This window comes from Falco punctatus, assembly GCF_963210335.1.
Source record: "Falco punctatus genome assembly, chromosome: 1".
NCBI classification, from domain to species: domain Eukaryota; kingdom Metazoa; phylum Chordata; class Aves; order Falconiformes; family Falconidae; genus Falco; species Falco punctatus.
In genome coordinates, this window is record NC_137580.1 from 124,712,193 (window position 1) to 124,737,679 (window position 25,487).

The window sequence follows — 25,487 nt, forward strand, 5'->3', positions numbered from 1 at the left end:
CCTTGCTCCTGCTTTAGCTATAGAGAACCAAGAAAATGGAGTTTCCAATAAAACCGCTGGCATGTGATGAGCAGCGCCAGCTAACTGCAGATAGGGTAAACCACTTTACCAAACCTTAGGCATCTCCTCTTGTCTTCCAACCCCTTTACCACCGTGGTGGCAGAGTGCCTGAGGTCCTACTCACCAAACACAGCGCTGCCCACTGGGGTCTGTGCCAGTTGATGGCTCATCCAGGAGCAGGACCATGGGGTTGCCCAGCATGCACATGGCGAAGCACAGCTGCAACAGGGAAAGGGGCTTGGGTCAAACCTTTTGCAGTCCCTGGCACTCTGTCTACAAAGAGCTGCAGACAGCATCACTTCATTTATGGGAATCGAGGTTCTGATTCCTAGGAAACGTGGTTTTGGAAAAGGCTGATTTCCATCACCCCACCGTGGGAGCCAACATGATGCTCTCCTGGGTAGCTCAGAGCACAGGTAGGTCCCTCTGCTCACGGAGGGGTTTTTTTGATTTGTGCTGTGAGCATTGCAGTTCTCATTATAGCTAAAACAAAACACACCTTTCTGGTTATCCCAGCAGATAATTTTCTGGCTTTCTTTTTTAAATAGTCTTGAAGCTGCAGAGCATTCACTATTCTGCGGGGAAAAGGAGCAAGCAAAAAAGGAATACTTTTCTTAATCCAAATCAATACTTTTACCACGGATTCCCAAAACGATAAGAAAAAGGAACTTTCTTCCCCTTGCTCTTGGCTCCTGCTTGCTTTCATTAAACATTTACTGTGTTATTAAAATCTAAGTGAATATTTGAAGCAAAGTGTACTGAATAAGCCACAAGCTCTTTTCTAAACCCATCATTACTGTCAACAGCATTATAAATCCATTCCACCTTGCCAGTGTCAGCTGAGCAGGCAGCGCTTAAGCACCCTTTCTTGTAGTGCCAAACTATAACACCAGAGATTTCAGAAATGCTTCCTAAAGATAACATACTTAAAAGGACATTAGTGGTAAATTTATCCCCACTAAATGCACTTAGGCAAATTGGAGATTTTCTTAACCCACTCTCTTAATCACGGCATTTAGCACAAAATCACTTTTGCAGCTCCATTTCCTGAGTTTTTTCCAAGGTTGGCTGTGATTCACAGTGAATTTTGACTTTCTGGTCCCCTCCCCATGCCCTAGGACTAGGGGATAAACCACTGACCAACCCCTGGAAGCACCCTCCATCCGTACCGGTTGACAGCAGCAGCCATCTCCTCCTTGCGCACCCCTTTCACGGCTGCATAGACCTTCAGGTGTTCGTGCACGGTGAGGTCTGGCCAGAGCGGGTCCTCCTGCGGGCAGTACCCCAGGAAGGTGGGCGCGTGGTCCTGGGGGTGGGGGTCTGCTCCATCTCCCCTCTTCATCAGCACCTGCGCAACCAGGCTGGTCGGTTTGCTCTCATAGAGCCTTGCCCAGATACAAGGGTCTGGTGCAGAGGAAGATCGCGGGCTTCACTGGGATTTAGATGGGGAAACCCAAAGAGCAGGGGAATGATTTTGCAACCCTCATTGACATGTTTTCTAAATATAAACACGGCCAAATAGGGTAGGTGCACCTGCTTGTCCAAGTTAGAAGTAGCTCACAATATTTTTAACAATGCATTACTTAATAGCACAATGAATTCAGTTAGAATCTTGATCACTAATAATGCTTTGAAAAAATATATAGCTTAGCCTAGGTGCAAGGTTTGCACTTGCACTTTTATCACGGATCTATCTCTTTCCTCCAGATGCCTCCTACCTGTCCAGCTGTCGGTGTCGTTTCTCCAGCAATCATTTTGATAGCTGTGCTTTTACCAGCTCCGTTGGACCCCAGAAGTCCTAATACTTCTCCTGGAATCAATACATATAATTTATTATTTGACTCTCCATTTGACAAATACATCAGGCACAGTCCCACAAAAGAAAAAAAAAAAAGTAAAAGAGCTTGCTAATATCAAAGATCATATAAAAGTAAAGAATACAAATATACGCTCTGGGAGCCTGTAATGTTATAACTCTGAGCGACGCTGCAAGTCTGAGCATTGCTCCCAGGTCTCGCAGGAGCCACTGCTGAAGTGGCTCTCGGAGAGAGGGGGCTGTGTTATTTTAGATAATGGAGAGTCAATGATAACTAATAGGATGCATCCACATCATGTCATTCGTTAACACATCAGCCACAGATGGAACATGCCTTAACCACAGAGCAAATAGGTTTGACCTTTATGTCATTGCTTAGCTAACCGAGAATCTGCAGAGAATTAGCTCTCTGGGTGTGATCAGGGCTCCAAAAAGGTCTAGGAGAACAGTTCCAGTTCTCACCTTTTTTAACACAGAAGGAAACATTTTTGGTGGCCATTTTCTTCTTCTTCTTAAAAACTGAACCAGCTTGCTTTATTTTATATTCCTTGCACAGATTGCTGACAATAATGACTGATTTCTAAACGCAAGGAGGAAGAAGAAAGATTAATCTATTATACCAGATAGCATTAATATTTCAGTAATATTTTTTCCATTAAAAAGGCAGAAAACCTTCTAAAGATCTTTGAATTTGTTTTATAGTTCACTGAGAATATGAGGTGCAACAGGGCACTTTATTGTCCACATTCCTCTTAACAGCTTGCTTCTCCATCCGGATGGGACCCACACTGCACGTTTGGGAGCCTGTTTTTCCCAGTGAGAATAACAAAGCCAGAGCACGGACCTGCACTTACTGATACCTGGTGGTTTGTTTTTCACCAGTGGGCTTCTTACTGGTATAAAATAAACCAAGGACAACGCGTAGCCATACCCCCTCCTGGCCTGGAGCCGCTATGGCATCTCTCACTGCTGCTCTTTCAGCTTTAACATCTTCGTCTTCCTCTTCGAGCTCCTCAGGGTGCTGGTGGCTGCTTGCTCTCCTTAGGGAGATTCTACAAACCCAGGAGATTCACCTCAGCATTTTGTTCTTTACCCTTGTTTCTTCACCAATGCATTTTGGATAGACCTAGAGGGAATGTCCCTCTGGTTCAATGTTTCTTGTGGTTTTTTTTTTTTTTTTTAATTTATTATTATTTATTTCATATTTATAACCTTTCTGTTATACAAAGAATCAAGCTGGTACACCTACACAGCACAGGCAGCACTGTGGGGAGGTACTAACAAGACTGAGTGATGTTTTACATGAGCATAGCACTGTAGTATTTAAGTGCCTATTTCAGTTATGAAAAATGACCAGTATTAAAAAAAATATTGAAAAATAGGGTCACAAAGGCAATGAAAGCTGATCAAAATGTTGTCTTCAAGGAAAAGCAATGTGGTAGGATTTTACCTCCCACACCTGTGGTGCATGCATGTTGATACAAACCTAAATATTGGGTCCTTTCTCAGAACTGCTCCTCCGTATTTTATCTCCAAATATCGAAGAAGAAAAATGAAACAGACGGAATGGATATAAGGCTGAAAAAAAAGAGGTTGTCACGTTAAACAGCCTTGCCTTCCATCCTCCTATGGCTGAAACCGAGAAGGTGGTGGCAGTGTTATAAAATATGTGGGGGGAAAACATAATATGCAAAAATAAATTCCATGAAGATCTAAACTGAGGGTAATCCTGAGGATCTTGAACTCTGGTATCACTTACCAATACTGCAGAAAATACCCATGGTGGAAGAAAAACACAATTCACAAAGTAATGGGGCAGCATTAAGTGATCTGGGCTTACTCCATTTTCCCTTCCCCATTTCAAAGGAGTGAGGTTATTTTCGCACAGGAAGGTGATCTGCCATCCAGACCCACCCAGATCCTCCTTCTGCACGAAATGAGCTCAGGGTTCTTGCCTGCTTCTTTATAACTGAGGATGGGGTTTAGAAGACACACATTCCTAAACAAAAATAATCTTAAATGTTTTCTTACTGCGAAGACAGCTATTAGTACATCATGCTGTTGAGTCACACCAAACATGTCAGCATCTTCTATAAAGATCTATAAGAATAAATAAATAAATAAATAAAAACACCACAATGAAGACCTGCAATTCTTCAGTATAGTGCTGGCTAATTTTGGAAGCAAACAACATATAATTTGAAAATGTACAAAACTTTCTGATTGACCCAAAATATTCACCAGACAGATGAACAAATACAGATGTTTACTTGGGCATCCCAGTCCTATACCAGATGACAAGCATGGCACTCAATTCATGCATCTCCTTCTAGGGGTAATGGCCCGGCACAGGAAAACACCTGGTTCCCTCTCCTTTGGTGTTCCAGTGGAGAAGAGATGGAGGTGAGTGGGACAGGATAGAGGAGGAGTCTCTTCTACTTCAGCTTCATTCCCAAGTCATTTACGGCTCATGAACGGTGTTGCACATAGCTGGAGGGTTTTGTTAAATTCTTAGCTGGTTTTCCATGACCACCCTCCGTTGACATGGGGTAAATCACCTTGTGAGTGTTCTTAGCTCTCACATGGTTTCCATGCGAAGTCAGATGCATAACTTCAAGTTTTCTCTTATGACTGTTCAAGCCAAATTGCTCAACTTTGCAAGGAAAGAGTGTTTTCCCTAATCTACAGATGCAGCTCAGCTGCGCAAGAAGTAGCCCCTAGCCATAATGAACAGCTGGAAAAACTAGATGTGATCTGAAATGGTCACCTAACCATGCACTCCGGCCGTTTGGGAAATCCTACCCATTAGAGGAAACTAATGAGCCTTCCCAGAACGCAGCATAACGTTACCGTGACTGTGCTCACGAGGACACAGAGTTGTGTTTTGCGCTGGGTGCCTCTCCTTGCCCAGTGCCACCACTTACCTGATGGCGGCTGATAATTACAGCCATCAGTGGGTATATGGGAATCAGGAGAGACATAACGTAGAGGGAGACTTGAGGATCAATTGAGAAATCCATGACTCTGCCGATGATGTAAGAAACAAAACATACCTAGAAATAAAACAAGAGGATAACTTAGCTGATGGGAAGCGTTGCACTCCTCACTGGTCTTAAAAATTGTGTGGGTCTACCTTTTCAATTCCCTGTTGAATTTCTAAAAATGGACAAAGAATACAAAGACGAGAAACAACGAGGGTTCAGGAGGTCCTCATCCACCTCTGCCTGAGGTCGTTTGGGTCAGCTGGGGAAACTTCGTCCCAGACACAGGGATGCTTCAGCAGAAGAGCAAAGCACAGGATCCTGTCCTGTTCTTTCCCATCCTGGCTCATGCCAAACAACTCATCTTCTTCCAGGTCAGGCTTGGGCTATCTGCATCTAACCTGATGGCTCATGTCTCAGCACCTTACCTCTTGGATGTGAGGTGCCAAACAGAGCAATAAATAACTTTTTTTGCCTCCATTCCTGCCCCAGCTCAGGGTAGATCCAAGCATTTCCCTGTGCCACAGCAGGATTGTGGGAACAGAACATGATGACATGAATTTAATATAGACTTGACTGCTATAGAACACATGCCCGTATTTATGTTCTGCATCTATAGTTGGGTGTTTGGACCTCTCGTTCATCCTTAAGATCGCAAAATACATTTCTGTAAGCCCTACAGCACATCACCCAGCCACATGCTTACCACTACGAGGATAAAAGACCAAAAATCACAGTTCCATCCGTTGCGAAAGACGAAGGAGATCACATAGATGAAGAGAATGATAGAAATTCCATAGCCAAAAGTAGTCATGATCTACAGGAAAAACAAGGCTTTCACTGGAGAAAATGGAGTGATGTAAACAACCAGAAACCTATATATCTATGAACACAGTTCAGTTTAAACAATCATACGTTAAGGTCAAGGCATTCAGAAATTGCCACAATTTTACTGCAAAATTAAGGCAAGATGTATTGCCTTTTATTTCCATCTGGGAACACACAAATGATAGGAGGTGAAACAAGGAGAAGGTCAGGAAGCCTCTGGGACCCAGGGGTGTGCCAGCACCGTCTGCACCCATGGTGTCTCAGCTACCCTTACACATGCTCAAAATATTACCCCAGTCCCTCCCTAGTGAACCAGCAGCCAGCAGAATGGGGTGTACCAGCAAGAAGAGGTTGTCGATGCTCCCGGAAACGTTGCTCATTGCGAACTGAAGCCCAAACATCGAGAAGAGAAGGAACCAGCACAGTGGGATGTCTACCAGTGCCTGGCCGCACCAGTATGCCGAGGGAAAGAGCCCCGAGATCCGCAGCTGGGCGCGAGCTCCCACCTGGGAAGGCACGATGCAAAGGACAGTTTATTGTCGGTGTCTGGCTGGCCAACAGCACCCGTGGGAATGGCTCCAGGAAATAAAAAGCTAACAAAAAGCTGTTATCATTGTGATACCAGGGTAAAATTCAACCTCTTTTTGTCTTTTAGCATTTTGTGATGGCTGCAAAGCTGCACATGGCAACACAGAGGAAAACACCTCAAGCTGCCCATCATATTCAAACACCCTTTGTGGCAATGCAGTTGTAACCCCTTCTGCCCACCCCACATCTGCTCCATTCCAAGGAATTTACCTTGTAATCCTGCATGTAGCCCATTGCAAGGTGAGGAGGAAAACCAGGGAATAACAACAGCATATAAACAAGGTAAAAAGAAATAAAATAATCCCAGAACCGTGAATCACCCATCTGGAAACAGAAGAAGAAAGCATTTATAGGAAACGTTCACAGCGTAATGGCTAGATGCAACAATACCTCTTACTGCATTTCTCATGAAATACAGGGCAGTATGAAGACAAAGTGGGATTGGAAACCAAATATTGGTAGGAGGATAGTTTTCCCCAAACCACAGCCCTGCCACTGGTGAGGAGATATGGGTGGTGCAGGTCCCACTCCTCCAACCCAGACTTGTGGTGAGCTCTCTTCTGTGAACTGATGTGCCGCAGCTTGAATAACATGACGTAGAGAATAAGGAACATCCTGAAGAAACCCACCCAGCTACCCTTTCCATGCAGCAGCCCTCAAGACCCACAAGGGAAAAATTAGCTTGTTTTCCTGAAGTCAAACGTGATGGTTCCAGAGCTACCACCGAGGGAGATGGGTTTGCAGATACAGACAGCCCCACACAGCTTCCCATTAAAATCTGAGACCTTAAGCAGATTTCAGAACTATTTTCTGACACCTTCTGGCTGCCAGGCTCTGACACTTACAGAGAAAAATGGATGACTCCAGATCCGAATGTGCGCGGTGGAATTGAGGGCTCCCAGCAGAGCATTGCTGATGATGTTCACAAGCACTGGGAAGCAGTTGACGGCCTCCATGTGGCATAACACGGTAAACCTGTAGCTCTTCAAAGAGCAAGAAAACAAGATGAAAATGCTTGGGTTTTCTCATCTGCAGGGCAGCTGTAGAAAAGGAGCATACCGGGAGAATCCAAGCCTGGAATAATTTTGTTTATGCCTTGTTTGCTAAAAGAACAAATTATGAGGTATTGGAAGTCTGTATAGCTGTGCTACAAAAATGTAAAGTTTGACGTGGAGGATGAGGGAGATAAGGTCTACTCTAGCATTTACTTTACTATTTTAAACACTTTCAAATCGTGGTAACTGTGGACTTTATGCAACAGGACCGTCCCACAGGTAGAGCTGATGGAGGCACCTTGCTTAATTATTCAATGGTTGGGAAGAAATAGGAAGAGAACAAAAGTCCTCACCTGACCTTTGCGAGACACTTTAATAGCCCCATTGTGTTTTAGCTCCTCAGTGATATTTTCCTCACTTGTTATTTCCACTGTGAGATCTTGGCTCTCGAGCACGCGGATGAAGTCTTCAATGTCTGTGCCTGGTGTGAAAGCCAAAAGCAGAGGAATCATAACACTGAACAAGAGAGTCTTTGATGGTTTGCTTTTTAAAAAAAATCCATGACCACCAAACAAAAACAGACAAAGTCTAATAACCGTGGACATCAGAGAGCACATATGTGATAGATCATTGCACATTAATTTTTGTGAAGTTAATGGATTTCAGTCGCACTGACTGAATTTTTGCATTGTCATTTTTTTCTGCCTTTGCTGAGTTTCTGCAAAATATATTCTCCTTTGTGATGGTCTGATGAAGCCAACAGTATCATACTCCGGCCAAATAACATAAAATAGCATCCACTCATAGGAATGTTGAAGGTATAACTCTGCGAGTAGACCATTAATTTGACTCAGCATTAGTGAGCCCTCACTGGAGTATGGTGCCTGGCTTGAGAATCCCACACTATGAAAATGCAGAAATTGTTCGGACAGAGGTCTGATTTGGGGCAGGGAAAGAACTGTGTCCCTTCTAATCTCATCTGCTGTGACATCCCTTTTCACATCACTGTGTCAGGATCTCACCAGCTGCTGAAGCCAAAGTGGGCTTCATTCACAACCCTTTAAAAATGACGCCTATGCTTGAAACCATCACCCCTTAGATCCCCCATGGTCCTACAACCATCTGCTCTTTCACTTATTTTCCTTTGCAACAGCAAGAAACCCCAGAATAGAAAAGGATGAGGGAAGGTTCATTGCCCTCACCTGTGTTGTTTTGGACCAGGAGGCTGGTCATCTCCGAGCAAGCCCTCTTCCCTCGGGGCAAGAAGTACCGCGCAGACGAGAGCTCCCAAACATTCACACTCTGCCAGACAGCAACCAGGGCCAGTTGCAAAACCAGGGGAAGTAGAAAAACCACATAGAGCAGCAAACTACATTAAGAAAGAGATGGATAAACACTCTGAAAACAGATATTCAGCAGAATGCATTTGCATGTTAGGAAAGGTTTACTATATTCAAGTTGCCCGACTCTCTGTTAAAAATTTTTGGCAACTTCAGAAGTCTCAAACCTTGCTCATTCACAAAAGCCCTCAAAATCTAGCAGGGAGAAGACCTCAGATCTGGAGCACTCAACTTTTTAGGGCCATTAAATGCCTTTCAAACTTCCTTAAGATATCAGTTTTTCATAAATTGGCATCTCCCTTGTGTTTCTTGTGCCCCACCAGGAAATGCCAGCTTAAGAACAGCGGGGCCAAGTGAATTCAGACAGTGGTAACAAGGGAGAAGCTTAAAAAACATTAAAGAAGTCTGAAAGTAGTATTTTTCCCTCTTTTCTCTGTACACACTAGTTCATTTTAGAACTTCTTCCTGCATCTGAAATAAAAGTGTTTATAAAAGATTCTTCAGAAAGAAAATGGTTTTCCCTTGCATAAACCACTCACTATAGAAATGAAAAAGCACAAAAGGGGGATTTTGTATTGCTGGCACTGCAAAGGAAGAAGCTTTCTTCTCCTCTGACAGCAGGTTACCAAGACCATTCCTAGCCCAGACCTCATATTAATTAATCCAAATGCTTATCAAAACAGGGAAAATTGTTCCCCACTGCTGCGACTGTGGCCAGTTCCAGATCTGCAAAAGCGAATCATTTTGGTACTTACATTGACCGCAGGTTTTTCACCGAACTCTTCAGCTTTAAGAAGTGCACCCATGCCATGGCAGAGACTTGCTGCCTCCAGAGCGCTGAGCCGCTGACTGCTGCCTTCCTGGTGTCCGAGAGCAGCAGGGAGCCCAGCTCTGTCTCGTCAGGGCATCGCTGTCCTGCCTCTGCCCACTCCTCCCCGTGCTCATCTGCAGAGAGTTTTGCACATGTACGTTTATGTCTAAGATCAGCTTCTGAGTCGAAATGTGTGAAAAATTAAAAGCCACCCAGAAATCAACTGTTGGAGGCATGCCCAGGGTTATTGCAAAGCAGCCGTTCTCCCTGGCTGTGCACTGTATAGCTGCAGCCATGATGGTACCTTCTTGATCTGCTGTGTTTCCCTCCTCCAGCCTCAGGAAGACATCCTCCAGGGTTGTCATGCTAACTCCGTAATTGACAATCCCCTGGTCAGAGCAGCTGTCGAGGCCGCTGAACAGATCTGCAATACAGAGGTAATACAAGTGCATTCGAGGTTTCAAACATGAGCACATATCTCCAGACCAGACTTTGGCTCAGCTGAGTCAACCTGACTGGAGCATCTCCAGTGAGACAGGGAAAACGATAAAGCAGCTAGCTGCCAGGATACAAAGGGTCTGGAGGAACCCAAGGCTGCCAGATCTATAGCTCATTGGAGATTATTTTCTGCTTAGCACCCGCATTTCAGACTATGCATCCGCGGGACTGTCAGACTGAACGTGATGGACACGGTGAGTGAGGGTCTGCCTGGTGCCGCTGTAGGTACGGAGCGGTACCAGTTGTACGGAGTTTTCTCTTGTCACTATCTTCTCGTTTAACAAAAATAAAAATAATCTCTCGGTAACACAGGTAGCCCAGTTTAGCCTGCTAGGTTTTTCATTAGAAACAGTAGAAAAGCATTTGTTGCACGTTTTTATCTTAAACATATGGATGCTAGAATTGTGTGGGGGAGACCAAAATGCAACAGTTCTAAAGCCTTTATGTGATTCCTCTAGAAAACCTCCCTCTTTATTTCTCTTCTCCCCTCCCCACGTGATTATTTTTTCCTTATGGACAGTTCTCAAGTATTTTAATATACATTACCTGGGAATTTATTCACGTTTTCTAATGGCAGTTTGTATCTCAGCTCGTATTGACTGTGTCCTGAGAATATGACGTTGGGGATGTACCGTTTAACCAGAGATGTCACGCTCTCTAAGTCACAAGACTCGCTGACATGGATCCTGTTCAGTTGAAGAAAACCAGATGCTTAGTTTTGGAAAAATCCCCCACCCAAACAAACAACACCCACCACTATTTGCTAGGGTGCATAAAAGGACAGCTCCAGCGTGCTTCATTTATTCCTGACTCTGCAGTAAAGTGCTGCTTCCATTAATTTAACTGAACATTAATTCAGTTAGTTTTATTGTTTTGACATCTGTTCTACAGTTTCCCCCTTACAGTCACCCTGGTGGCTCCTTGTACATGCATGTGCCCAGAGAGCAGCTGCTGGAGCTGAAGTAGATACCTTAAATGATAGCAAATCCCCCATTTTCTCTTCAAGAACAGAGAAGAACCAACACACTTCAGCCTCCCATGCGAGATAAAAGCCTTGCGGTCTAAAGAAAGAAAAAGTGAAGGGAATTTATACTGTAGAGCAGTGGTTCAAAGCTTTTTTTTGCAACTGAACCTCACGTGAGCTTTGGCTTTGTGCTCCAGGGTGATTCTGCAGAGATGCTCTAGGCTGAGCCTGCGCTTACCTGCTAGGATATCGGCCTCGTCCATGAACTGGGTACTGAACAGGATCACCCGACCAGCTCTGTACTCCCTGAGGAGGCTCCACACCTGGTGCCTGGAAAGGGGATCCAGCCCAGCTGTTGGCTCATCCAGGAACAAAACCTGCAGAAAGGGTGCAAGCAGGAATTCCTCACTGCCGGAGCAAAGGCACATCTTTTGGGTTTGGGTTCTCCTGGGAGCCTCAGCTCCTGAAGGCAAGAGACCCAGGCCACCTTTTGTGCAAGGGCAGCTATTGTGGGAGCTGTGCAAGAGGTCAGGGAATCACAGACTCATAGAATCATTTAGGTTGGAAAAGACCTTTAAGATCATCAAGTCCAACTGTGGAACTACTTATCTGCTTTAAAACTAGGTTAGCAAAATGGGTTTTGAATTTAACAAAGCTAAATTATTAAATTTATTAATTTCATGAGTGCTTTAAAGAGGTCTGAAACCATGCACGAACCTCTAGCCAAGTTTTATGTAGCCAAGCATAACGTTTTAGTTGTGTTGGACCTTACCCTTTCCTATGTTACAGAGCTGTGCCTGCTGCTTTACCTGGGGGTTTCCAAGCATGGCTATTCCAATGGATAACTTTCGTTTTTGCCCACCACTCAGTTTCTCAGCTTGAGTATCTTGAATGTTACTGATATCCAGCAGTTCCAAAATGTTTTGCACCTAGAACAGCACAAGGATGTCCCTTCTCAGCACCAGTTGTCCTTCCATCCTTTATCAGCCATGAAGGACATCTGGCTGGGACTGCAAGCACAGTTTCTAAGAGCATGTACCGAGGTCTATGACCACCAGCAGAAGCAGCCACTACAGGGGCTGCAGCATCCCCTCATCTCCTTGGGTTGAGTAGAGGAATCACTGTGGTTGCATCAGGACCACAAACTTGCCTACTAACCTGGTCAAAGCTTGACACCAGCTTTGATTTTCAGAAGACACAGCCAGGTGGACCCTTTGAGCTTCCCAGCCGCAAAAGGAGCTTTTACAGCAACGTGGGGTTTGCCTACAGCCTGACGTTGCTGCACGGTGATGCGTTCCAGGGGAACATACACTTACCTCTCGATCTACCTCCTTGGACTTGATGCCCTTGATTTCTGCAAAAGTTTTCAAGTTTTCTTTCACTGTTAAGACTTCAAACTGTATGTTGGATTGTGGGCAGATGCCGATCATCTCTCTAATTGCTTCCCTATCTCCTATTTCAGAGAGTCTGTAGTCATATATGGTTGCAGAGCCTGTTTACAGGAATAAATGTGGCGGGGTGGAATGAACTGGTCTTTACAGCTTTTGCATCAAGCCCAACCCATCCCACCCTTTGCCATCCTACCTTCAGAAGGCAAAGTGAGTCCACTGAGCACATTTAACAGTGTTGTCTTTCCAGCCCCACTGTGGCCGAGTAAAGCGGTGATCTGACCCTCATAAACATTTAAAGACAAACCTTCAATGAAAACAACATCACGTTTGGGAAGAAATGAGGCTTGACTCACCTTCAACTCATTGTTGAAGGCAAGACAAGTCAAGAAGTATAAGAACTAAGTAGCAATAATTAGCCAAAAGTGCATTAAGCAATGTAGGGCAAAGTTCTGCAAACCTTTAAATACAGTGTAAGAAGCTGCTTTGTGTTTAACAGGAAAAACAGAAACACAACAACAGAAAAAATCCCACCCTTTCTACTCCTTAATCATATTAAAAATAGAATATCAGTAAAAATGGAACAAAGTAGTAATCAGTTGCATCAATTAATATCTTAGATAGCTTGAAAAGTTATGCAAGTGTGGTTTTATTTCTTTGACTGACTGAAATGTTTGCACTGTTTTTCCTCATCTTTAACAGCAATCAGTATCACAAATTTCATACCTCTTAAAGCATCTATCTTCTTGTCTTTCTTTTTATATGCTTTTTTAATATTGTTGAGCCTAAAAGGAAGGTAAGAATAATATTATTTCAGGATTCCTGTAAATACATTTCCCTGGTGCCCTTTTTCACTCTTATGGCCCTTAATTTAAAATGACAGAAGTGACATGAAAAGCAAGACTCAGAAGCAGCCCTGAGGTTCAGCAGGGTTCAGCATGCTCTGTGCACGGGAGTGAGCATCACCAGGCAGTGACCATTGCTGGTGACCAGCATGAGGCACACAGCACCGGAGCACCAAGCCTTGCAAAGACAAGGCAAAGCCCATGGTAACAGGTGGCTGGTTTACAACAGGCTGCCCTCCACATTCTCCTTGGGGTCCCTAATGGACATTTAACAAAGTCCACAGCAAAAAAAGACCTGTTAATTTTTAATCTGAATTTTTCTAGTTTTCACCAGTAGTGACCAGCCTGAATTATCTGTTTATCTCATCTACGTTTTATCTCTACTTTTTCTATGTGAAATAAAGTGTTTTGCAAGAGCCTCATGAACATGAAAACGGCCTGGGTAAGTCAAAACAAAGCTGATGGCAGAAGCGGTGGTCCGTGGGAGCATGACACCCAAGCCACCCAACTCAAAAAGCATGAATGGCAATTTCTTCTCTCTTAACCTGATGGCTTCCTTCCCCATGAATTCAGGGGGCATCGGCTCTATGTCATCACCGAGGAGCTCCTCAGGGCTCGCTGCAGTTCTGGGCATCTCCCTGGTGGAGCCTTTCCTGCTCCGCACCCAGTACGAGGGCTTCAGGCAGAAAAAAGGAGGATCTGGGATGCCGTATTTGCCTGACAGGAAAGCAAAGAAGATGACCTGTCATTAACCGAAGCCACAGCAAAGACACCATCCTAGACTAACCATTTAGGAGGTTCTAATAAGTACTTGGTTGCCTCAAAATTGGTACTTTATCCAGTTGTAAAAAGAGGTTTGGAGCTAGCATAGAGGAGACAAGAAGGTTGGCTTCAGGGCTGTATCTAATGAATTCAGTATTTTACTTAATTCATTAAAATAACTCCCCACACACACACTATTGTACTATTTTCTCATAAACAGTTCAACAGCAGTATAATTAGAAAGAGTAAACACTAAATACTTTGTGATCTTTGATTTGGGTATTACCAGTGTGTGCCATAGGCAGAAAAGTCACTCAGTGATATAATACATTTCTTTTTGACCAAAACCTATTTTGGTTCATTCAGAGGATGGAGCAGCCCATGATTTCTTGGAGAATATACCACACGCAATCCATATAAATCAAAAATATAGAAGAAGAAAGTGTGATCATAAGCGTACCTGGAAGAACTTTGTCGAAATACATAGCTAACAGCATGTACAAGACTGAGTCAAAGGCCAGCGTAATGTAAGTTGAAAATAAAAAGTATGATTCCTCCATAAGGTTAGAGAAAGAGAAACCCATTCCATATTTTTCTAAATGGAAAATCTGAAATAAAAGGACAAAGAAGAATAATTTTCGGTCTGGAAAACTATGTACATGGCATCAATCCATGGACGCAATTGACTTTGTTAATCCAGATTTTTCTGACTGATTTTTCTACCTTTCTTTCTAGTGAGGAAGGGAAATAAATTTACTCCATGCAGAGATGTTATGTTTTCACACATACAGAAGCAAAAGAAATTATTAGAGTTCTATAGAAAATCATTCAAGAAACATAATATTGGCACCTTTGACGTAACAGTCACAACAAGGACAGAATAATTTTACATAGTGATTGATTTAACCATATGGTAAATTAATAGTAAATGCTGTTTCTTTTCTGCTGCTGCAGAAATTTCCTCTCCCAGGCAGATTTTTATATATCAGGAAATCAGATATTAAAAAACTGGTGCTAGAAAGTATCTCTTAGAGCTATGGAGATAGGACTGATGGAAAACTGGGAAACTCCACAGAATTATCCCAAGCAGGGATGGAGGAAGGATGGCTGCAGCAGGAGTCTTGAATTGGGTTTGTGCAATCTCTGTTGCCAGGAAGAGCTGCCGCAGTGAGAGGGGAATAAGCGGGCAGCGACGAGCTGATGTCCCCAAGTCAACTCCTGTGTGCCTGGGGTCCAGCCCTGGAGGATAATGGTGCTGTTGTGTGTGGCGATGGGCTTGCTGGAGCTTCCTCGGGTTCCAGTGGATGCTACAGAAGTGCACAATGACAGATTATTTGTGATGAGGGCTGTGGTTTTCTTTGCATTCATTGGCTTTTTAAATGAATGGGGGCATTGGAGCCCCACTTTTCTGCCCAACAGCAACTAGGCTGGCATGGAGGTTTCACAACGGGAAGCTGATATGAGCAAGAAGTACCTGAGGATTTTACAGATGTAGGAAATCTGGTCTTCTAAAATGAAGACTGTGACTTCCTATGCCTTTATCAGCAAAGCACAGCACTGTCTGTGACAAAACGTACTCCATCCCCACCGAACGCACCCAGGACAGAAGCTGCAGAGATGGCACCCCATACCTTTGCAATGCCAGCATTAAATGTAAAAGGACAGAAGAGACTGAGAAACCACTTCAGTGGTTCTGGAATATTCTCTATCAGCACTGCGAGGCTCAGGCATCCAAAGAGAAAGGTGGTGAGGAACCCAAAGGAACTGGCAAGTTTGGAGGTCCTTAAGAGGGAGCAGAGCATGAAAACCAGGTGGATCTGTAAGAACAGAAGTTTCCTTCAATCACTGAAAAAAATAAATAGCTTTAAGAGTAGCACTTCCATTTGCCAGGCAAACAGAGCTCTGGTGAGCTGAGTCGATGTAATAAAATACACTAAAGTCCTCCTTGGTGGGCTGATCTGAGTTTCAAGCTGGATCTTTTACAGCCAGCCTACTGCCTGTCAGACCTCCAGGCTGCAATTCAGATCACCACTGCTGCCTCAGAGAGTCCACTCAGCTATTAATATTAATACGACCATGCAAAGGGTACAGTCCTGCGCACTGTGCAAAAGGCTCTGGAGTAATGTTTAGGCTCAACATAGTAAGAAGTCACATGGTGGGAAAATTTGGCTTTAAAACCTGACTTACACATGCTAGGCCATACAGGAAAAACAGCAGTAAGACCGCAGGGAAGCTGCTGAGGTAGAAAGCATCCTGCACCACGACAGCTGTAAGCAGGCAGGAGAGGACCATCACGTAAAAAGCATACAGCAGACTCCAGGAGAGCCTGAGGATGGAAAAGTGGCATCACACTTTCGTTTAATGAAGAACTGTTGTTACAACTTCATCTGCATGTCAGAACTGTTTTAAAATTAAAATACTAATTATTTCCCAGGGTCAACTCATTCACATCCTAGGCAGAGCAGATAGCGTGATCCACCTTAGGAGGAAATACCCAAGGAAGAAGAATACACCACTGACATGTTCAGCCCTCCTGGTTTGTCCTTAGAGTACCTTATGAACTCATTTAACTTATTAGCGGACTATGCAAGTGCCTAGGGGTATACTGATTTTTGGCAAATTTTCTTTAGTTAAAAAAGGACTCACCAAAATGCAATATCCTGCAGCCCCATCGTTTTCATCAATACTTTGAGCTTCTTCTTTTCTCTTACAACATTCATTGATAAGAAATACATGAATGGAGAGAAACACATCACGATAGTAATCATGAAATAACTGTATTCTAGCGTAATCAAGGAGATGACGCCCCGGGACTTCATACGGACACCAGCAATTGATTTCATTTCTTCCCAAACAGAATGATTTGCCACCATCTAAAGGGATTCAAGGTCAACATCTCAGTATTTTGATTTTCTACAGCGATATGTACTTATATAAGGAACCTTCTGATTCATCACCCCTGGATTTACTTTTTAATGCAGCTTTATAGAAGACACCGACCAGTAATGCAATAAAGCCCTGTGGGAAGGGCTCATCTGACGCGGTTGTGTGTCTGCACCTCAGCAGAACTCCATCCCTTGTCTATGGAGAGAGATAAATCCTTCAGCTCGTCCAGAGGTAAGGATCCAGAGACTCAAATCACTCGTGCTCACAGGGTCCTGTTTCTCTCCCCATGAAAGCCGCCTGGAGAGCTGGAGGTGCACAGCCAGGTGGAATGGCCCCTGCCCTGGTATACTTTTGGGGAATAATTTGGAAAGGAAGGGCAAGAAATGACAGATGTCCCTACTTTAAAATTGAGTCGTCCAGCAGATACACATACCACCCAGTCTCCTGCAAGGATTGCCTTTTCTTTGGAATCTGAGAAATTTTCTAAATCAAATAGTGGTATCATGCCCGGTTCCTAGCCTTTAAGAGAAATCATCATTTTGAAAAGAAACAAAAGTTAGTACAAATCTTAAAAAATAAATCAAAATGTGTTATTTCCTTCATGAACTGCTGATTGCATTCAGGTTCCTGCCTGAAGGTTTTCATTCATTGCTTGAATTTCATTCATTTAACAATTCATTCAATTGTTGCTGCCAATAATATTCAGGTAGCCAAGATTTTTAAAATATTTGGCTTTCTGCAAAATTTTCTGACAAGCCCATCCCTTACTACTGCCACGGAACAACTTGTCTTTCCTGTACCAAGTTTAAAATAAAAGGACACTTACATACACATAAATTCAATTTACCTCGATGATAGCAGCATCAATGCTGGACTGCAGGGAGAGGAAGCCTTTGTACCAGTACCTGGGGCTGTAACAGTGCCGCAAGGAGAAGTTGTAACAGTTATCTGCAAGGATGAAAGGTGAAGGGCATCACAGGTAAGAGCACTGAAATGTAATTAGTTTTCCATACAAAAGTGGTTGATAAGCATGCATATGCACTATGGGGAACTCTTCAAATGGACAGCAGCCCACTGACAAAACAAAAGACAACCTAACAATTTATTAAATCACTTGACATATATGGATTATGCCAACAAATTGACGCCTATCCATGTCAGGCAACCACCCGCCCGTAAATTCTCCTTTTGTATTACCTATGTATCCAAAGTTGTCATTTGGGATAGCTACGTTGCCAATAGGAAATCTGAGGTGATAGGAGAAGTTGTTCTTAAATACAACTCCTATTAACTCATTATTTGAAATCCAGGCTTCTTCCAGGGCTCTCTCATTTTCCAGTGCCTCTAGTTTTATACCTGTAGCGTGTAAGAAAAATATTGCGATGAGCTTCCGTAGGTCTGGAAATGTGTGCACAGGCATTGGGTGTATATTCTACTTTTTTAGCATGGCAATTCCTCCTTTCCAGTTCTCCTTACTGGACAGGCTGGCACCTCAAAATCCTTTATACTACACCAGTTGTGAAGAAGCATACCTCAAAAGAATGAGCCAAGGTGTTGTAATAGTATTAGTCTACATAGGAATATCAGGTAAGGCAGAGCTTTACAGCTCAAGCACACACTGGCCTCACTAGTAATTTAAATACTAGAGAATAAATATTTGTGAGAATGGAGGATTCAGTATGAATTTTCTCTACTGACCAAAGATACTGGAGAATGACTAAAACGCATTTAACATATTGAACATGGGTTAAAAATAAAATGGCAAAGCAAAATACTTCAAAAGCAAAACATACCCATCATTACAGAGTTCAAGGCGACTTTATTCATGATCTGCCTTGTGGTGACAGTGATGGGAGTAAAAGCGATGGTGACCCCAGTGGAGTCATAGGCAGGGTCATCTAGCTGCCCGAGGTGGCTGTAAGGCACTTCGGGGTAGCGGATGTTCACAATGAACACGCTCATGATGAACATCAGTGGCAGGAAGAGCAGAGACAGCATCCACTCCTAGGTAAGGGGGAGAGCGGGGAGGAGAATTTAATAATGTAACAGTAGAAGAGCATATTCTCTGCGGGACTGAAATATAAACAAGAGGCACTCACAGTCACACTGGTTTTTTATACATCGACTAACTAACACAGTCTTTGCATTGCACCCATCACCTCAGTAAATTACTCTGCTCAAAGAGCCCATCTGCACTCTCGTGTCACATAAAAGACAGAAATATTACCAGCTAAAAAAGTGTCAAAGTGTTCATTACCAGGCAAGCATTTCAAAAGTACTTCAACTTTTAATTTAAAAAAAATAATAATTGGCATTTAGGGGCAGGCAGCGATTGGCTGCTCTCAATGGTTAGCTACTCACTTTTTTTTTTTTTTTAGCTTACCTCAAAGCTCTGCATCTTCATCCTCCGCTTGACAATTAGATTCTTCCACAAGAGAATTTTAATTTGCTGAAATACACTCATCTTTCTCTGAAGTGTCTGCATCTTTGAACCTACAAACATTTTTTTTAAAAAATTACTTTTAAATACAACAAAAGCTAGAGCAGCAGTGGCTGCTTTTATTTGCACAGTCCTTGCACACGTGAACAATGATTTCCCCCCCCCCCCCTTTTTTACTGCAAGAGAGCAAGCTAAGCAACTGAGACCTCGTGTGCTGAGCACAAGCCCAGCTTTGAGCAGTGAGGGACCAAGAGACATCATCATCCTCAACGCAGCCCCAGGCTTTGCAGCTAAGCAGTAAGGTGCTGAGGATAACCAGGATTCCACGCTTCTGTGCACAGTATGGTAAGGCTGGGAGGAGTTATATAAGAAATAACTAAGGGAAGATGATACTAGATGGCCTAATTGACTTGGGTGGCCTTAATATCCAAGAAACAACAATAATGTGGTCAATTAAAATCACCAAAATCTTTTTGAATGTAATTTTAACATGCTGCAGGCTTCACACCAAGAAGTGTTGAGCAACTCCTGGCTGTGGCGTGAGCTGAGCTCATACGGAAAGCAGCGTCAACTGAAGGCAAGTGGGAGCTACGAGAGAACAAATTCTTGGAAGTGTGTTGGGAGAGCTGTTGTTGTCGGGGATATTAATGGAAAATGAGTGAGAAACAGATAGCCACGAGCATGTGTTGGTGTGGTACTCCAAAAGACGTGTCAGTGTCCTTAAAAAGACATGGTCAAAGCAAACCAAGGATTTGTTGCCTGGGTTAGTGCTGGTGGTGGAAACGTCAAGAAACAGGCATAAAGGTGGCTGTCAGGGTAAATTTTGCAGATCAGCTATGTCCATATTAACCATCAGTAAAATAATCATGAGCGCCTTTAATGAGCAAAAGGACTAAGTACGTATATGCAAAGGAGCTACACTCACATAGGTAGCCAGCTCTGCTGTCATACAAGTAGCTAAAATATGCTTTCAAACAGGATCTTGTTCCCCTATAAGTGAAATCTCAGGTAGAAATATCAGAGCATTTGTAGACCTAATCCCTTCAAACCTCCCCATCATATTGAAGGAAGATTTATGTTGCCCTGTTCCCTTTGGGGGATGATGCCTCGCAGTGCTGACAGTCAAGACAGAGTTTATCTTCTTCCAAATATTGATATTCAGCCTGCAGGAGAGGCACATTCTGCTGTAACACTGCAGCAGGCACCAAAATGCTGGAAAAGCAGCTGCAACAAATGGCCTTCCCCAGGTACACACTGCAAACACACACACTGGCACGGCATGGCACGGCACGAGGATGGTGCAGGGACCTTGGCTCAGGGGCAGGAACCTGCTGTTTTGCTGCCGCTTTCTGAATAGATTTTTCTCTTACAGACGATCTCATTAAATCCAGGCACATAAAAATTTGAATTTAGCCCACACTAATGACCTCCAAACTTCCTTGAGGAAACTGTGAAGTTAAACTTGCAATTGCTTGGTCGCTTTTTCACCTAACAAAAGCAAGGTCTAAGACAGTACATATCACCCGTATGCACTCCCACAACAACGGGAATTGCGTCACGGCTAAAGCAGGTTTCCAGTTTCTCCTTCGTTTTAATAGTCACATAGAGTAACCCCCGACAAGCTGACACAGCGAGGTCCTGGGTGGGATGGAGAGCCGGTGCCCCAGGTATCCATCACAGATGTCGCACGTGCCCCCCTCCCCGTCACCCCTCAGTGCTGCCAGACCCCCTGCTGCGCTGCTGCAGTTTGGACAGCTGGGGGAAATGAGCCAGAACTCATTTCATTGCTCCTTCAGTATTTCCAGGGTAATTTTTAAGAGTCTAAAATGAACAGAAGAGTTTTTTTAATTCAATCTTCAGCTTACACTGCATGTAGGGAAAGAAATCTGCTCCTTGTATGTGATGGATTACTTAAAATACTGAGCTGTGGTGAACCTACCACATCTTCTGAGCACTAAGACGCACTGGAAATGCACCTCTGCCATAAACTGAGCTGCATTTGAGTGTTATTTCATATCAAAGTAAGGTTAAAAAGATGCTATTGCCTTTAAATAGTCACTAAGCTTAATCACAGGCTTAACTCAGCCTGTTAGAATGATGCCCAATGTCCTGCCTACACATTCATTATCTCACCCAGTATTATTAATGGTGTAACTAATCAGTGGATGTTTGCATACCTTTTAAATAACAACTTTTATTTGCTTTAAGAAGAACATTTAAGCCTTACCTTAATGGGAAGGTTTGAAAGGAATCCAGAGCTTGTCCTTTGCAGTGTGCCTGTAAAAGTGGAGATGCCGAGCCTCCCTGGGATGGACTTGCCGGTTGTCCCAGTGGCTCTCAGTGCTCCTTTGTCCACACACTCATTTTTTCACTCAGGCACTTCTGCCAAAAGGCATTCCTCACACCATCATTTGGCTTTTCCCTGACTTCTTCCCCCCTTCCTCCTTGGCAGAGCTTCAGATTTATTTATGTTATAAAAAGCAAACAGAGCATATTGCTATTGAGTTGCTGGAGCGGATTCTCTGAAAAGTTACTCAGAAAATTCTTGAGTCTTGGCCAAGAGAAGAAAAATGAGCCCAACAACAAACCACACAAAAATCCTTTCTCTGGCAAACTCCGTTATGTTTCTCAGTGCAGCGAGAGAGGCTGAAGTCAACTGCAGCATCACGGCACGCTGCTGCAGGCGGGGGAGCAAACGGTGGCTCTCGCGTATCTCCAAAAGGCAAAGGTTGTGTTTGCAAATGGTGTCAGTGCCAGCAGCCTCTGTGCAGGAAGAGCAATGAAGTGCTGTCTCCTGGATAGCAACAGCTCTTCTGATTAAAAAACTTATTGTAAATGTTAAAAGAAATTTCTCTTGATTAGCTCTGTGCTACTAAAGGGAAGGGGGTTGATTGCATCCCCCGGCGGAGAGCACGGCTGAGGAGCGCGCCTGCCCCTGGGTCACCCACTGCAGCACGGCCGAGGGACAGGCGGTGGGAGGGAGCAGCCACCATCTGGGACAGAGGCTGGGCTTGCAAATGCTGAGGAGCTGGATCTGCTTCCCTTTGCTCTGCCTAGCGGGAAGAAAAACACTCCTAAGGTTTAAATAACATTCAGATGTTTTGGAGCTAGGCAGGCTCCAGAGGCGTAGTAAGTCAGGATACAGAATGAAGTTAAGACCTGTTCCCAGTACATCTCCTAGGTGTACAGACCTCCTCCTCCCTTTTCAGACCCTCCTTGCAAAGGGAGAAAATACCCAAACCCACCTAAAGTAGAAAAATAGATATGCCAGGTCCCAGTCAGTGAAGCTCAAGAAAAGACCTCCCTGCCCCACATCCTTGACAGTGCACAAATGTTTGGAGACCCATATGGAAAGCAGTTCCCTGGGTCTGTAGGGTGGCTTCCTTGGGGGCTTTTCCTGGCAGCAGCAGCCCATTACCGAGTCACGGCAGCCACCTGCTTGCCTGCATCCCTGCCTGCCTTGCCTAGCCACTCATCTGCGCCTGCGTCAACCACCTGCGTCCTCCCTCCCTGCACAACCCATACCTGATTCACCAGCATCACCCACATGAACCCAGGGGACTCACAGCGTGGGTGAGGTCTTGCTGCTGTGGCTGTCCCATGGGGTGGCACTGTCCATCCTCCAGTGGGTGCCCAGCCCGGCCTTTCCTGGGTGCTTGGGGACAGGGCACCAGGGCAAATGCCTGACTGCCTGAATGTAGGGAGCTTCTATTTTATTTACTATTTAAAGCTAACTCTGGTGGGCAGATGTCTAAGAAGGGACACTGATCTGCTCAGAAAGGGTCAGGGTGGGTGTTGGTGAGGAGCCCACCCTGCCCTCCTAACCACGAAAGCAAGTCAAGCACACACGTGTGGCCAGAAGACCTGTTCGGCCTGCTGTGCTGCTACAGCATTACTCTGGGTTAAAGCACGTCTTATTTTAACTCCAGGTTTATATTTTTTGAAGACGCTGATCTAGGAGCTGCCAGTTTTCATTACACTTTTCCAGATACTGCAGAGTCCTTTCCTGTCTCTGTGTCCCCAGCAGTGGGGACCAGAGATGGGCCAAGGTGGCCTGAGCTGGAACACACAACAGCAGCAGCTTTTTGGGTCAAGACACAGCCCCACGCCTCTCCACCAGAGAACACCGCCTTTGCTGTTCACATGACACCTGCCAGGGCTGCTTCCCAGAACTGAGTAAGCCAAAGCCCTGGTGTCCTCCTGGCACGGATGAGTTTCCCCTGAGCCAGCAGAACCTGTGTGGGCAAGAAGGCCAGTGGGAGCCCAGGGTGCATTAGGAGGAACGTGGCCATCTCCTCTACTGCTCTACTCCTCTACTACTCCTACTACAATCCTCCCCCCTCTACTCTGCCATGGTGAGGCCACTTCTGGAGTGTCCAGTTCTGGGCTCCCCAGCTCAAGAGAGACAGGGAACTGCTGGAGAGGGTCCAGCAGAGGCTGCGAAGCTGGCGAGGGGAAAGGAGCATCTCCCTTAGGAGGAAAGGCTGGGAGAGCTGGGCCTGCGTAGCCTGGAGAAGACCGAGGGGATCTTACCCATGCACACAAATACCTTAGGGGCACGTGCCAAGAGGATGGGGCCAGGCTCTTTTCAGTGGTGCCCAGCGACAGGACAAGGGGCCACGGGCACAAACTGCAACCCGAGAAGTTCCTTCTGGATACGGGGAAGAACTGCCTTACCTTGAGGGTGACAGAGCACTGGAACAGGCTGCCCAGAGGGCTGCGGAGCCTCCTTCTCTGGAGACGTTCAAAACCCACCTGGATGTGATCCTGAGCAACCTGCTGTAGATGAACCTGGGGCTAGATGATCTCCAGAACTCCCTTCCAGCCCTGACCATGCTGTGATTCTGTGAGTGAGGGTTTTGCAGGCTCCTCCAAGTCTGCACTATAGTCTCCAACGACTGAGCCCCCTCGCACCTGGCAGTGTTGTTCCTCAGCAGAGGATTTTCATGAGTTGGTCTGATCAGGGCTACAGATGAATGGCAGGCATCAATTTGTCAAAGGATACAGGCTTTATTTATTAAAATAATAACTCTTTTTTTTCTTTGTGAGGCAGAAAACCTGCAGAGCAGTATGAGTTGTGACATGGGTAACCAAGTCCTAGGGCTGCATCTGATTGCACGTATCAGTAACACTGATGAAATACACTGAATATTTTCCTTTGTGGCTCCAAGGGCTCAGGGATGAAGTGGTCTCTGCTCCACAGCCCCATCAGATGCCACATCCAGGTCGTGCTCCTCCAGGTCCTTGGTGAGGTCTACAAACACCTGCAATGCAATGCAGTGGAAACAGCCCCATTACTGCCAAGGACTGACAGTATGTACATGGGTCACAGCCTATTTCTTCTTTTTATACTGTCGGTTTCTAACCTGTAACTTCTACGTCAGCATACCTGTTGCAAAGTGTGCAATGACAAGCTGTACTCCTCAAGCCTGAAATTCTGTTTAGCTGCAGAAGAATGGAGAAGGCATCCTTAAAAAATGAATCCATGTGAACAATTTGAAAGCAATCACCTTACTTAATTGCTTGTTTCCTTTTACCTGCTTCTAGCTTAGAGAAAGATTGGGACAGAGGTAGTGCATCTTCCATTGGTATCTTGTAGATAAGCAAAGAAGAAGTCCTGAAATAGTAATAAAAAGATGAATTCATCATTTTGTGACTCATCAACAAGGTTTAGGGGTGCTTATTGGGTTACTGTACTCCCGGGTAAGTTATTGAGCAAGGTCAGTAGGAGTAGCAGGGCATCCCAGCACAAGCCTGGGCTGGGTGTGCAGCCCACAGGGCACTGACCTTCCTTGCCGAGCCGCGCAGGGGAAGAGATGCAGGATTTCGGCGTGGAGAGCATCGCTTTGCCCCATGTCCGTCATTTTGACTTCGAGGTGGTAACTCGTGCCAAACTTACTTTTCAGATCCTCAAGGGAACCGATGTACCTGCAGAGGAAGAAAAACATGGCTCAAACCATCATAACTGGGAGATAAAACAATCACTGGATATGAGCAGCAGATTTATTTCCTCTTACTCATCAGCTGTTTAACTGTGCTGCTGAAACAACCCATCTCCTCACAAAACTGGTTGTTATATACTTGGGACAATCCAAACAAACATTTTGTATGAGATTAAGAATTAAAAAAAAAATTAAAATCAATCTAATCCAAACAAAATGCCCCAAACTCCAGACTAAAAAGCAGGTGGCACCCCGGGGAGCAATGCAACCCCACTGCCCACCGTAGCTGCCCGGCCACCAGGATGGCCACCCGGTCGCACATCGCCGCTGCCTCCTCCAGGGA

The 25,487-nt window shown here is 44.6% G+C and overlaps 1 protein-coding gene across 3 annotated transcripts in view; it reads right to left on the minus strand.

The window, feature by feature from the left end:
• ABCA10 (ATP binding cassette subfamily A member 10) overlaps nt 1-24,373 on the minus strand; it is a 26,784-nt gene extending 2,411 nt beyond the window's left edge. Inside the window, exons 1-34 of one of the 3 annotated variants that reach the window (XM_080395431.1) lie at nt 21,430-24,373; nt 19,146-19,255; nt 18,556-18,766; nt 17,960-18,118; nt 17,610-17,710; nt 16,523-16,749; nt 16,064-16,202; nt 15,508-15,693; nt 14,337-14,484; nt 13,660-13,831; nt 12,996-13,054; nt 12,466-12,576; nt 12,198-12,373; nt 11,691-11,810; nt 11,120-11,258; nt 10,888-10,978; nt 10,464-10,603; nt 9,724-9,843; nt 9,364-9,553; nt 8,471-8,637; nt 7,622-7,749; nt 7,119-7,256; nt 6,484-6,597; nt 6,024-6,191; nt 5,564-5,674; nt 4,801-4,929; nt 3,908-3,976; nt 3,363-3,454; nt 2,808-2,928; nt 2,339-2,456; nt 1,779-1,870; nt 1,230-1,408; nt 560-635; nt 185-279 (exon numbers count right to left, since the gene is read on the minus strand). In XM_080395431.1, coding sequence (XP_080251557.1) covers nt 185-279; nt 560-635; nt 1,230-1,408; nt 1,779-1,870; nt 2,339-2,456; nt 2,808-2,928; nt 3,363-3,454; nt 3,908-3,976; nt 4,801-4,929; nt 5,564-5,674; nt 6,024-6,191; nt 6,484-6,597; nt 7,119-7,256; nt 7,622-7,749; nt 8,471-8,637; nt 9,364-9,553; nt 9,724-9,843; nt 10,464-10,603; nt 10,888-10,978; nt 11,120-11,258; nt 11,691-11,810; nt 12,198-12,373; nt 12,466-12,576; nt 12,996-13,054; nt 13,660-13,831; nt 14,337-14,484; nt 15,508-15,693; nt 16,064-16,202; nt 16,523-16,749; nt 17,610-17,710; nt 17,960-18,118; nt 18,556-18,766; nt 19,146-19,247 — 4,388 coding nt within the window. In that variant the 5' untranslated portion in view covers nt 19,248-19,255; nt 21,430-24,373. Of the gene's footprint in view, nt 1-184; nt 280-559; nt 636-1,229; nt 1,493-1,778; nt 1,871-2,338; nt 2,457-2,807; nt 2,929-3,362; nt 3,455-3,907; nt 3,977-4,800; nt 4,930-5,563; nt 5,675-6,023; nt 6,192-6,483; nt 6,598-7,118; nt 7,257-7,621; nt 7,750-8,470; nt 8,638-9,363; nt 9,554-9,723; nt 9,844-10,463; nt 10,604-10,887; nt 10,979-11,119; nt 11,259-11,690; nt 11,811-12,197; nt 12,374-12,465; nt 12,577-12,995; nt 13,055-13,659; nt 13,832-14,336; nt 14,485-15,507; nt 15,694-16,063; nt 16,203-16,522; nt 16,750-16,845; nt 17,711-17,959; nt 18,119-18,555; nt 18,767-19,145; nt 19,256-21,429 lie in introns of those variants that run through there. The other 2 variants (XM_080395433.1, XM_080395432.1) reach the window with 2 other exon arrangements.
• Nucleotides 24,374-25,487: the final 1,114 nt, after the last annotated feature.